This window comes from Grampus griseus, assembly GCF_964374135.1.
Source record: "Grampus griseus genome assembly, chromosome: 14".
NCBI classification, from domain to species: Eukaryota; Metazoa; Chordata; class Mammalia; order Artiodactyla; family Delphinidae; genus Grampus; species Grampus griseus.
In genome coordinates this window covers 61,662,040-61,676,286 of record NC_139008.1, presented here as the reverse complement: position 1 = coordinate 61,676,286, position 14,247 = coordinate 61,662,040, and the positions used below count along the sequence as shown (strand labels likewise).

General features: G+C 49.6%; 1 protein-coding gene across 1 annotated transcript; it reads left to right on the top strand.

Annotated features, from left to right (window-relative positions):
- Nucleotides 1–373: 373 nt before the first annotated feature.
- Nucleotides 374–8,158, top strand: TRIB3 (tribbles pseudokinase 3; the record flags this gene model as incomplete). The annotated part of the gene is made up of 3 exons (XM_082671302.1): nt 374–664; nt 3,753–4,045; nt 6,849–8,158. The coding sequence occupies 3 exons, from the start codon at nt 374–376 to the stop codon at nt 7,336–7,338; spliced, it is 1,074 nt and encodes a 357-aa protein (XP_082527428.1). The 3' UTR covers nt 7,339–8,158.
- Nucleotides 8,159–14,247: the final 6,089 nt, after the last annotated feature.

Below are 14,247 nucleotides of genomic sequence, written 5' to 3'. Positions count from 1 at the left end.
GCATCATTGCATCAGTATGTAGAGAGTTCCTGGTCTTTTTCAGAGCTGTATAGTATTCCACTGTGTGGCTCTACCGTGATGTTTTAACCAGTCTTCTACTGCTGGACATCTGGGGGAATTTCCTGCTTTTTGCTGGTAGACGCAAGGCTCTGATTAGCAGCCTTTCACATGTTTAATTTTTTGGTAGGCATTTAAATTGGAGGATAAATTCCCAGAAGTGGGACACCCAGCCAAGGGTATATGCATTTGTCCATTTAATGCATACCGCCAAGTCACCCTTCATAAAGCCTGTGCCAGTGTATCCTCCACCAGCAGACGAAAAGAGGGGACACCGAGCAGCCTCATTTTAGTGCTTTTCTCCCCTTCTTTCTAGATGCAAGCCACCTCTCTGGCTGTTCCTGAGGGTGCCCCCTCCAGGAAGAAGCGGTTGGAGTTGGATGATGACCTAGACACTGAGTGTCCCACCCAGAAACATGCTCGATGTGGGCCCCAGCCCGGGCTGCCCTCCTGCCAACTGCCCCTGAGCCCACCCCCTGCTCCAGTTCACACCCCTGCTGTGACCACTGCCTCCAGGCTTGGACCCTATGTTCTCCTGGAGCCTGAGGAGGGCAGCCGGACCTACCGCACCCTGCACTGCCCCACAGGCACGGAGTACATCTGCAAGGTACATGCCCCAGGGACCACTGTCCCCAAGCATCACAGGGGGCTGGGAAAGGATTGCCAGGGCTGAGGGACCCTTATATTAATTTAGTTCTGTTTTTGTTGGGGAAGCAACCAGTGAATCCCCAGCTCTCTGTCAAGCTCCAGGCTGGGCTGAAACCGAGAGGTAAACCAGATGGTCCCAGCCCTGGGGGAGTTCACAGCTTAGGCCCCATAGTATGATAAATGTTGCTGGGGTGGAGCTTAGGGGCCATGAGAGCACAGAGAAGCCTCTAGTGTATTCAAAGGCAGAGTCAGAAAAGGCTGAGTAGGAGTCAGCCAGGGAAAAGTGGGAGAAGGGAGTTCCAGGCAGGGGAAACAGAGGCCTACAGGATTGAGGGCAAGGCACTTCAGAGAATTAAAAGGACTTCATTGTGGCCGGAGTGGAGAGGGGGTGCAGACAGGGCCAGCAGATGAGAGCTTGAAGCCACTGGTTGTGAAAGCATTAGGAAGAAGCCCCCACTAGGCTGTGGGGAGCCATTTAAAGTATTTGCACAGGGTAAGATGAGATATGGTAGACATCAGAACTCCTGGGAACCTGGAGGTCATTGGGCCTACCAGTGGCCATTTTACAGATGGAAAGACTGAGGTCAAGAGGAGAAGGGCCATGCATGAAGCCACATGGCATCAAGCCTGGATCCTAGGGCACAGTCCAGGGTTCCTGACAGTAATCAGAGTTCTTGGCAGAATTCAGGCAACAGGCAGGGCCAAGTGACCCATACAGGACACTGCCAGGTCTCAGCTCACAAGGACAGAGATGAGAAAGCATAATCGTAGGTGTTTACTGTGCACCAGGTACTATGTTGATTGTCTAGTCTGCATCACTCCTCTAATCTTCACATAGTCTATGAGGTAGCTACTATTATTGGGCCCATTCTAGAGATAGAGGACAGGCTCTGAGGTTCAGAAAGCTGTGGTTACTTGCCACCTCACAAAGCCAAGAGGTGTCAGAGCTGAGATTGGGCCCAAGCAGGTTAAGCCCAGAGCCGTGGGCCTCATGCTAGGACAGGTGGTTCAGATACAGGCAGGGCAGGTTTGCTCTGGTGGGCAGGGGTAAGGAGGATAGGGAGACCCAGGTACACAGGGAGGGGTAGAAGGGGGCTGGGTCCCCTTGGGAAGGCACAGAGAGGCAGAGGGACTGAAGCCTCCATCCAACTGGGAGGAGCAGCAACGGTGGCTCCAGCTCCTGTTGATGGGGGTGCAGCGGGCAGGGCCAGATCTGGACATCACACTGGGCTCTGGGCTGCCTGATGCTGGTCCCCAGGGCTACCGCAGGTGCTCTAAGGAACCCCTGAACTCTGGGTCCCCTTCCTGCAGCACCACAGGTTTTTTTCTGTTCCCCTGGGGAGGGAGGTCCATGCTGAGAGGAACGACATGGCAAGCTGGAGCCAGAAGCACCGTGCTTTCACATGGCCCTGGACATTTAGGAACATGTAAAGAAATCTTCTGGGATGTGCCTGTTCCTATGTCCAGCGTGAGCTGTGGGGGCCGACCTGCCGTTTCCACATTGCCTAGGCTTTTCTGGTCGGTGTGTAGAAAGATCTACATCCTGTCTTCCTAGATTATTGCCTTATTCATTAATTCAGCAAACTCTCAGTGAGCACTTGTACGTTCCGTGCACCATGCACCATGTACCATGCTGTGGCTCAAAAGTAGACCAAGCTCTGCCCCCACAGTTCGCGCTGGGGGTGAATGAGTAAAATATACATCAGGTGATCTTAACTGCTATGGAGAAAAACTAGGAGATGGGAGAGAAGGGAGTGGGGAGGGGAGGGGGTGAAGGTGATCTTAGCTGGGAAGTCCAGAAAGACCTCTTTGAGGAGGTGACTTTGAGCAGTGACTAGTGCACTGGGGGAGCCAGCCCTGTGGGTATCTAGAGGAGAACATTCAGGTGGCAGGAAAAGCAAGTGCAAATGCTCAGAGGCAGGGATGCGCTTGCCCTGACTTTTAAAAACGTCTCCGTTTTTGGATTATTGCCTCCAAGCCACCCCAACTGTTTTGTTTTAACACATCTACTTACATTTTTTCATGGATTAAATATATATATGCTTTAGTTATTTATTTTTACTTTCTGTGTGTCACAGACAAAATAACAAGCAAAGGGTTTAAAGGCAGATAAACCAAAGTGAGTAGACTGCTCTACCACTGATTAGCTGTGTGGCTTCCAAGTCACCTTCCTCTGAACATCCTTTCAGGAATATGGCAAGGTTTCCATCTAATGTCCATAAAGCCCCTAGCATCTTTCCCCACAACCTCCCCACTCTCACCACGGGCCCCACCCTCCTCCCCCACCCCATTCTAGCCATACTGATCTTTGGCTGGGTTTCTAGAGCAGCTCAGGTTCTTTCCTGCCTCAGGGCCTTTGCACTTCCTGTGCCTCCCACCTAGAAAGCTTATCCCTTGGGCACCTCAGTCATTCAGGTCACTTCCTCAGAGTCCCTTCCAGACTACACTTTCTAAAATAGGTGCCTCCTGCCAGAATGCTCTTTATTCCAGCATTCCTTTGCAATTCTTATCAGAATTTGTAAGCATTTAGTTTTTTTGGCCTGTTTACTGTCTCATGTATTGGACTATGGGCACCAGGAGGGCGGGGACCATGGCTGTCAGTCAAGTTAGCGCCCCAGTGGCTGGTACAGGTAGGCATTCAATGCCTGCTTGTGGAATAAAGGAAAGGGTGGGTGGGCAGTGAATCCTAGAGAATGGTAGCCGTATTGATGATGAGGGGAAGGATGAGTTACTTCTGCATGATCTCCTCTTTTGGATGCCCTCTGTTTGCGGGGGTTATTTTTGTTCAGGTTACCTGTTATTTTAAATTATCTGAGGTTTAAGGCCATATGAGCTCGCAGCTAAGAGCCCGGATGATGGAGAACAGGGATTCAGTCTCAGCTCTGTCCCTTGCTGGCCGTGTGGCCCTCCGCTTGGTCAGGATTGAGTGACCTGCTGCTGAAGTGCTGGGGCACAAGGCCCAGCACACAGTAGTTGGCTGTGACTGGCTGCAAGGCCGACCTGGGCCCCACGGGGTCCCCACCCGTGTTCACACCATGCTCCCACAGGTGTACCCGGCCTGTGAGGCCCTGGCGGTGCTGGAGCCATACTTGCGCCTGCCCCACCACTGCCATGTGGCCCGGCCGGTGGAGGTCCTGACAGGCACGCGGCACCTCTACGCCTTCTTCCCACGGCCGCATGGGGACATGCACAGCCTGGTGCGTCGCCGGCGGCGCCTCCTGGAGCCCGAGGCCGCAGCTCTCTTCCGCCAGATGGCCACCATCCTGGCACACTGCCACCAGCACGGGCTGGTCCTGCGCGACCTCAAGCTGCAGCGCTTCATCTTTACTGACCCGGAGAGGTGAGCGTGGCCACGGATAAGGCCTTGACTGATGTTCTGGTCACAGTTAGATTGAGGTTATGCATTTTTGGCAAGAATACCACAGAAGCCATAGGGTCTTCTCAGCCCATCCTATCAGGAGATATGGGCTGCTGATACGGATTGCTGTGATGTTAACCTCAATCTTTGGTTAAGGTGGCTTCTACCAAGTTTCTCCACTGGAAGTTTCCTAATTTACCATTTATAATTAATAAATACCTTGGGGGCTTCCCTGGTGGCGCAGTGGTTGAGAGTCCGCCTGCCAATGCAGGGGACACTGGTTCGTGCCCCAGTCCGGGAAGATCCCACATGCCGTGGAGCGGCTGGGCCCGTGAGCCATGGCCACTGAGCCTGCACGTCCGGAGACTGTGCTCCACAACGGGAGAGGTCACAACAGTGAGAGGCCCGCGTACCGCCAAAAAAAAATTAAAATTAAAAAAAAAATAATAAATACCTTGGGCAATACCTTGTAATTAATCTGTACTATGAGGTTCTTTAGGGCTCTGCATGTAAATATCCTGTTTCTCCTTAAACTTTCACCCACTAATTTCAGCCACCATCCATTCTGCCTGTAGCAGTTATTCCTAGGATGTTTGCCTAAGGGTGGTTTTCTAATTCCTTTTACATTCTATACTAAAATGAACATGCTTTTAGTAAGAAGTAGAATGTAAATTTTATAATGATTTTTAAGCTAATACACAGCTTCAAATAATTTTGAGCTTAGGGTAAGTACAACACCCCCAGACCACCCAGAAGTGAGAAAAGTACTTTCTTCCCTTTTCAAGGCAATAGTTTGAGAAGCACCATCAGAAGAGAGATGGTGGAATCAAAGAAACCTGGGTTCAAATTCTGGTTCTACTTTTTAACTTGCAATTTGTCCTTGAGCAATGGCTTCACCTGACTGAAGCTTGACTTCTTTTTTTTTTTTTTTTTTTTTGCGGTACGCGGGCCTCTCACTATTGTGGTCTCTCCTGTTGCGGAGCACAGGCTCCGGACGCGCAGGCTCAGCGGCCAGGCTCATGGGCCCAGTTGCTCCGCGGCATGTGGGATCTTCCTGGACCGGGGCACGAACCCGTGTCCCCTGCATCGGCAGGCGGACTCTCAATCACTGCGCCACCAGGGAAGCCCCGAACCTTGACTTCTTTATCTGAAAAATGGGCCAATAGTGCTAACACCTCAGCCCACCCCCTGTGCAGTGATTCACAGGACTAGTCAGCATTTTCAGACAGGCACCCAGGAAGTGGTGTCATGGGAACAAGATTAAAGCAGTGGTAATAGTATGCTTCCTATTAAAGTAGTCTAGAGTGCTCGGTGGGAGTTATTTATTTATTTATAATTAATTAATTTATTTATTTATGGCTGCGTTGGGTCTTCATTGCTGCACACGGGCTTTCTCTAGTTGTGGCTAGCGGGGGCTACTATTTGTTGCGGTGCGCGGGCTCCTCATTGTGGTGGCTTCTCTTGTTGCCAAGCACAGGCTCTAGGCACGTGGGCTTCAGTAGTTGTGGCACGCAGTCTCAGTAGTTATGGCACACGGGCTTAGTTGCTCTTCAGCATGTGGGATCGTCCCAGACCAGGGCTCGAACCCATGTCCCCTGCAGTGGCAGGCAGATTCTTAACCACGGTGCCACCAGGGAAGCGCCGTGGGAGTTATTTAAAGCAGAAGTTGCAAATGGGGGTCTACACACCCTTTTTTTTTGCCCCACATTCCTGTTCGTTTGTGTTTTTAATTAAAATTGGTTGCGGGAATCCGCGGGTGGTCCAGTGGTTGGGACTCTAGGCTTCCACTGCGGGGGCCCCAAGTTTGATCCCTGGTCAGGGAACTGGAATCCCACAGGCCACGCGGCATGGCCAAAAAATTTTAAAAAAAAAGGGACTTTCCTGGTGGTCCAATGGTTATCCACGCTCCCAATGCAGGGGCCCCCCGTTCGATCCCTGGTCAGGGAACTAAGATCCTACATACCTCAACTAAGCCCGCGTGCCGCAACTACTGAGCCTGCACCACAACTAGAGAGCCCGTGCACCACAATAAAGACCCAGTGCAGCCAAAATTAATTAATTAAAAAATAAATAAAATTGGTTGCTAACTTTTTAAAAGCTGGGATTTTTTTCATTAAACTATGATCTCTGACTTCTCTTGTGGAAAAGGGGACCATGGAGCCACCTGGGAACTACATAAGCAGCTCATAGCGCTGGCTCTGGGCCGGAGAGAGCTTCAGTCCCAGCCCTGCTTCCCGTGGCTGCAAAATGGCCTCTTCCTCATCGGTTGTATGAGGGTGAAATGACATACACCAGGTAGAAGCTCAGCCCAGGGTCAGGTTCGCAGTGGACACTCCAAATACTGACTGTAATGTTGTTAGTGGTGCCCTTTTTAGGCAGGGTTTGTGCTGAGATAGTTGGCACAGTCCCCACTTCCTACTTCTAATTTTGTTACCTGCCTAGACCCTAAGTTTGCATCTAGCTTAATAGAGGCTTAATGCCCTCAGCCACCTCACGCACCTCCCCACACCGGGCCCCCGCCCCACAGACTGTTGGGAAATGTGTTCCTCTCAGAGTCCTAGTTCAAATTTAATTGCTCTGTGACCTTAAGACATGACTTAATCTCTCTGAGCCTAGACTTCCTCATGTGTAATACGGCATTAATCAATCATCCAGCCTCACAGGACTGGCTCATGTCTGGCAAATGCCAGCAGGCACTTGGGAAATGGATGCCATTAAGTGTGACAGTGTGGGGTGGTGGCGTGGGGGTCCCACTATCTGACCCCCTGTCTCTCCCCCTGCACAGGACAAAGCTGGTGCTGGAGAACCTGGAGGACGCCTGTGTGCTGACCGGGCCTGACGACTCCTTGTGGGACAAGCACGCGTGCCCAGCCTATGTGGGCCCCGAGATCCTCAGTTCCCAGCCATCCTACTCCGGCAAGGCGGCAGACGTCTGGAGCCTGGGCGTGGCCCTCTTCACCATGCTGGCTGGCCACTACCCCTTCCAGGACTCAGAGCCTGCTCTGCTCTTCGGCAAGATCCGCCGTGGGGCCTTCGCCCTGCCCGAGGGCCTCTCGGCCCCGGCCCGCTGCCTGGTCCGCTGCCTCCTCCGAAGGGAGCCAGCTGAGCGGCTCACGGCCTCAGGCATCCTGCTGCACCCTTGGCTGCGGGAGAATGTGGTCCCTACACCCCCCTCGCGATCCAGCGTCTGCGAGGCTGACCAGGTGGTCCCAGAAGGGCTGGGGCTGGAGGAGGCGGAGGAGGAGGGAGAGAGAGATGTGTGTCTCTACGGCTAACGTGACCGTACTGGACTCTCAGCCCCAGACTGCCAGTTGAGGCTGGGGTATCTCTAAGCTCTCTCCTGCCTCTTTGAACTGAGCCGAACCTTAAGTGCCTTCTGGGAGGGAGAGAGGAGGAGGTGTGTGTGGAGCGTGCTGGACGCACACACCTGTGCACATGAGCTCGTGCCTCACCGAGTCCTCGGGAGCTCACTGTGCCAAGTGCCACTCCCAGTGCTGGGAACACAGCAGTGAACGACAGAGACAAAACTCCTGCTCACAGAGTTGACAACACTTTCCAGGCCCACTGGGCAGTGTCTACACTGAGCACCCACAGTGCAGGTATCGGCATCCACTCATGCTGATGCCCAGGTACCTCTGACATGGGACAGTCCCTTACACAAACAACCGAGCTGCCTTTGTATCTTGCACCTTTTCAGAGAAAGGGAAGCATCCCTGTGCCAAAGGCTCCAGGCTCCTCCCCTGTAACTCAGGACTCTAGAGCCCAGACCATGCTGGGAATTGTGCCCCCAGCAGCTCTGTCCTCTTGGTCAAGGGCTTCTCCATCCAGGCCTGAGCCAAGGATTTGGGCTGGAAGATCAAGAGTGCAAATGGTGAGGCTGGTCTTCATCTAACTCAAAGAGTAGTTTGGAGTGAAGGGCCAGGCCTGTCCACCTCAGTGGCCCCTGACCTGAGCACCAGAGTTGGGGGCCGAGATCAGGCAGGTTCTGTCCCCTGACCTCCTGAAAAGTCCCAAGCTCTGTTCTGGGGACACTTGGGGTCCAGGACCCTATGTCAACACTGTGGGATTTGGATGCCATGAGTATATGTTTTTATCTTGTGCCTAATAAAGGAATTATGAAGTACTGTCATTTCTCCTGGTTATTTCATCCATCTTCTCCTCCCCATCTCTTATGAGTTTTGTCTGCCTCCAAACCAGCCCCAGGGTGAAAGGCCAGAGGCCTTGTGTGTCAATCTCAGCTTGAGTGGTTCATGAGAACAGAAGACCCAGTAGGTCTTCCCTCATTCCCTCTGTTCCTTCTGGATGTCTTGGTGTCTCAGGATACTTTTTGGCTGCATGTAACTGAAACCGTGAGTTAAAGTGGCTTTGAAAAGAAGAAAACGTATTTCACACAAAGCAAGAGGTCGACAGGCGGGGAATGGGCTTCACGCTGGTTGATTCGGCTCTCAGAGCTGTTAGCAAGGACCTGGCTCCCTAGGCTCATTCTGTCTCTTTGCTCTGTTGTCCCAGGTAACTGCTCGTACAATGGCTATGGCAGCCCCAGGTGTCACATAAGAGAGACCCATGACCAGAGGAAGAAGGAAGGTGGCGTGGTAGTACTTGAGAACTCAGTACTCTGGAGTCAGGTTACCTGGAATTAAATCCTGGCTCCAACACTCACTAGCTGTTTGACCCTCAGCAAGTTTCTGAATCACTCTATACCTCAGATTCTTAATCTGTAAAATGAGGGATAATAATACCTAACTCAGGAGAATCAAATGGGTTATTTTAGCTAAAGCACTTCGAATAAACAGTGGCTGGCATAACAAGTCCTCAGTCAGAGTTAGTTGTTCTCTCTCTAGCTTTTCCATGGGATGGGGAAGTCTTTCCCAGGAGCACTCCTAACAGACGTTTTGGCCAGAACTGGGCCACTGTGACCTCCTGGCCAATCACCAGCAAGGGAAATGCAGTTATGTTAATTAATCATGCCAGTTCTCCAGCTGTAGGTGGGAGCAGCCTCCCTGAGGCTCATGCTACGTGTGGGGGGTTGGGAGGGTGGGGTAGTGATAAATGAACAAAATCAAATTCTGAGAAGGAGGAGGTAGCGGGAGAAAGCACGAGTAAGAGAACTGTGGTAGCTCAGCCAATAGCCTGCTAACCGCAGACAGGTGAAGGAAGCTATCCTAGATCCTCCAGCCACCAGTTGACCCCCCAGCTGACTACAAATGCAGAGTTCAGTCAGGCTGACCCAGACCAGAAGAATTCCCCAACTGACCCACAGGATCATGGGCTAAATAAAATGATCATCGTTTTAAGCCATTAAGTTTTAGGATGTTTTGTTACACAGCAAATGCTAACTAATATAGACAGGGACAAGTCAGCCTCCTCTCTGTGCACCCAGCATCACCCAGAACAGGGCCTAGCTCTGTCTAGGGTCTCATGGAGCAGTCCCCAACTTTCACCCTTCCCCCAAGCCCTCCCATAGATCCTGCCCCAGCTCCCTCACAAGCTGTGTTCTCCCTGGTGCCTGTGGAACAAGGGCAAGGGGGGACAGCTTATAGAAAACGGGGGCTGCCAAGTGGCAGGTCTTTATCTACATTACACGGAGAGACTCATCCAAGCCTCACGACAACTCTATGAGGCAGATGCTCTTGTCATTTCACAGATAAGAAAAATGAGGTTTACTATTTATTTATTTTGGCCACACCACGTGGCTTGCGGGGTCTTAGTTCCCCGACCAGGGATTGAACCCAGGCCCATGGCAGTGAAAGCATGGAGTCCTGACCACTGGACAGCCACTGAATTCCTGAAAAATGAGGTTTAGAGAGAGCAAAAGGTTCATCCAAAACCACACAACAGAGAGAACAACTCACCTGGTTTTGCCTTGAAGCAGGAACTCTTGCCAAGGCCACGCTGAGGCAGCCACGAGAAAACTGTCACATAAAAATGCAAATCAAAATAAAAAATACACATCCACTCTCACCAAGCAATACAATGCGCATAACCACACCCCCGACTGCAATTAGTGGGGACTTTCATGTTCTCTTTGTATTCATTGAATGATCACTGTATAAGAGTTTTACAATATCAAAGGTAATACATATATATTACTTTATATATTACAGGGAGAGAGGGACTGTTAGAAATTTAACTGGGGATTTTACATGCAATTGGGAGCTCAACACAAAATATCACACTGTGGCCTGCCCGATTATTCATTCACCTAGCAATTCAACAACTATTCCTAATGCCAACCAACGGTAGAGCAGGTCCCGTGCAAGACGGATGCAACGTGGTCCCTGCCCTCATGGACTTCAGTCTAACAGAGGAGACAGATGTTAAACAGATAACCACACAAATGAAGAAATTAATTATACCTGGTATGTTCTTTGTGGCAAAGACAAGCGTCACCAATAAGTCCCATGCTCCCCTACGTGCCCTAGCCTCCCTTACAGTCACAGGACTAGTTCTGACCAATGGTATGTGTGTAGAAGTGACATGGGGTGGTCACTTCTGGGCTAAAGCAACTGAAAGCTGATGGGCCTCAATTCCCTGTCTTTCCCTTCCACAACTACTTGAGGCCATGCGTTCCCTTAGCTACAAGATAGAGGAGGACCACCAGATCCACGCTAGATTTTACTGAGCAAGAAATGAAGCTTCCTATGTTAAGTCTTTGCAATTTGCAGTTTGTCTGTTGGGCAGTTAGTGTTAATTACCATGACTAAGAAAAACTTGCCACAAGAGAAGGAAGGAAAATTCTCTTCCCCAGTAACTAGGCTGTATCAGTCTTTGCTGCATTACAAACCCCCAAACATAGTGGTTCGTGACTGTCTGTGTCAGCAGTTTGGGCTGGGCTCAGCTGGTCACTCATGCGGCTGCAGGCAAAGGGTGGCTCACCAGGACAGCTCAGCTTCACTCACTTGTCTGCCGATTGGCAGGCTCCAGGGAGCCTCGGCTAGGATGGGTCATCGCGGCTCTACGTGGTCTCAGCCTCCAACAGACTCAGCGCTGGCTCCTTCCTGTGGTGGTCTTGGGGTTTCAAAAAGCAACAAGAACAAATCCCAGTGCCCCAGCTGTGCTTCTGTCACATCGGCATGTCCCACAGACAGATCCAGGAGGTGGGGAAATTAATTCTCCCTCTCAGAGGGAGGACCTGAATATAATATGTGGCCTTTTTTTCTTTCTTCAATATACTACACGAGGTATACTTGATCAAGTGAGTTGACTACAGTGCACCTAAAACTGAACCTTGCAGGTACTAGATCCCTGGGCCAACTGCTTGGTGTCTCTGGGCCTCAGACTGTTCCCTTCCTTTTGTGTAGTTAAGCCCTGCCCTTCCCTTGAGGCTGGACCTAGAGACTCTTCAGAGTGGGCATGCCCTCCCCTACATGCTGAAGCCCGAAGAACAGGGTTCTCGGAGGTGGTCAGTCAGTCCCCTAGGGTGCTTGTTTAAAATGCAGATCCCTGGACACTGCGCAGACCTAGTGAGTTAGAACACTCGGGGTTCTGCATCTTAACCACCACCCTGGGTTGGAGAACCTCTGTGTTTGGAGAAATCCTGCCTCCTTGGGGACTCAGAGAGCTCATGTTAGCGCCTCCCTGGTTTGTTTGCAAATGGGTGTAAAGAGGGCATAAATTCTACCTGCCTGTAATGCTAGGATGGGCTCACAGATGTTGGGGGGGCTTTATCAGGGCAAAATCTCAGCCACCACCTAAGTTGTACCAGCATCCTGGGGAGAGACATGTAGCCCTCTTTCCCTCCTTGTTCTCTCTCCCCTCACCTGGCCTTGTGGCTCTGCACAGCACTTAGCACCACCTGGCAGGACATTCTCTATCATTTGTTTGCGGGAGTTTCATAAGTCCAAGGATATGCTCTGTTTACAACTGTCTCCCTGGCTCCAAGAACAGTGCCTGGCACACAGAGCTGCTCAATAAGTGTTTGTAAAGTAAAGTGGTTGCTGTGTAGACCCTACATGCCTAGAGCAGAGCCAGGACACTTATTAGGGATGGTTAATGTTTACGGGCACATACTACATGCCAGGCATGCTTCTAAGTGCTTTATATCCACTATCTCATTTGATACATGATAGCCAGATGGCCCTCGATGATCTGCAACACCTGGTATCCATGCCCTTGTATACAGTTCCCTCCTACCCTGAGCTGGGCTGACAGTGTAACTAATAGGAAACTGTGAAAATAAACGAGTATGACTTTAAGTACAGGCCATAAAATATATTTTGGCTTCTGCCTTATTCTTCTGGATCATCTGTTCTGGGAAAAGCCAGCTGCCATGTTGCTAGGACACTCAAGTACCCTAGGGAGACATACATGTGGTAAGGAACTTACACATTCTGCAAATAACCAGCACCAACCAGGCCTATGAGTGGGCTTTCTTGAACATCAATCGTCCAGCCTCAGTCAGGCCTTCAGATAACTGAAGCTCCAGCCAACATCTTAACTACAACCTCTGAGAGACCTTGAGCCAAAAACTACCTAAGAAACTGTTCCTGAATTCCTAACCCATAGAAACTCTGTGAGATCTACATGTTTATATCGTTTTAAGATGCTAAGTTTTGGGGTAATTTGCTATGTATCAATAACCAACAACTGATACAGATCCTAAAAACAGCCCTATGAGGGAGGGACAATGATGATCACCATTGTACAGAGGGAGAAACTGAGGCCCAGAGAGGGGAAATCTTTTGTCCAGGGCCACACAGATAGTGTAACTATGGGACTGAAGCCAGGTTTGAATGACTACAGAGTCTACCCACTGGAATGAAAAATGTCCAAAGTGAATGCCAGCTCTGCGCTTGAAGGACGAAGGCTAAGACCAGAACACTGAAAGAACATATCTGCCTCCAGTACAAATTTGTGCTGGTGAATTCAGGGCTCAGGTGAACGTGACCATTATAAAACTGCAGGCTCAGAAGAAGAAAACAAGGCAATAGGAGTGAAAACCAGCAGAAACAGACACTCAGAGTTCAGACAGCAATACTATCAGATAGACATTATAAAACAGAAACGTTTAATGTGCTTAAATAAATATATAACAAGTTTGAAACTATGGCCAAAGTATAGGAAACTATATCAAGTAACAAAGTGGATTTGAAAACGTAAAAGAACTTCTAAAATGAAAAATACAATAAACAAAATAAAAAATTCAACAGATGGGTTAAACCACAGATTAGATGTGGCTAAAGAGGGAACTAGTGAGATAGAAAGCTGACATTAATCACAGAGGCAAGAGACTCCATAAATTTTTACACTCAGACACATCATAGTGAAAATGTGAAAAGACAAAGAAAAAAATCTTAAAAGCATTCAGAGGGAAAAAAACCAGAGAGATTACTTTCAAGAGAACAGCAGTACAACATGGATGAATCTCAAAAGCATTATGCTAAATGGAAGAAATCAATCACAAAGAACCACATATTGTAAGACTAAATTTATATAAAGTGTCCAGAATAGGAAAATCTATAGAGACCAAAAGTAGACTAGTGCAGAGGGGGTTAGAGAGTAGGAGATAGTGTCTGCTATGGGTACAGGGTTTCTTTGGGGGGTGGTAAAAATGTTCTAAAATTAGGGACTTCCCTGGTGGTCCCGTGGTTAAGAATCTGCTTTCCAATGCAGGGGAAGTGGGTTCAACCCCTGTTCGGGGAATTAAGATCCCACATGCCGCAGGGCAACTAAGCTCACACGCTCTAGAGCCCGTGCGCCACAACTAGAAAGCCCATGTGCCGAAACTACTAAGCCTGCATGCCAAAACTAGAGAGCCCACGTGCCGCAACAAAGAGCCCGTGCGCCGCAACGAAAGATCCCGCATGCTGCAACAAAGATCCCGCATGCCGCAACTAAGACTCGACGCAGCCAAATAAATATTTTTTAAAAATGTTCTAAAATTAGATCATGGTGATAGTTGCACAACTCTGTACTAAAAACTATTAAATTGTACACTTTAAATGGGTGGATCTTATAATATATAAATTATTTCTCAATAAAGCTATTTAAAGAAAGAACAGCAGTTAGATTGACAGGTGAAGATGTTTTAACAGCAACAATGGAAGCCAGAAGACAATGGAATGCTGTCTTTAAGGTGCTGAAATGCCAGCTAGAATTCTATACCCAGCAAGAACGTCTCTCAAGAGTGAGGTCTAAATAAAGATTTTTCAAACAAAAACCAAGAAAGTTTGTCACGAGAAGAC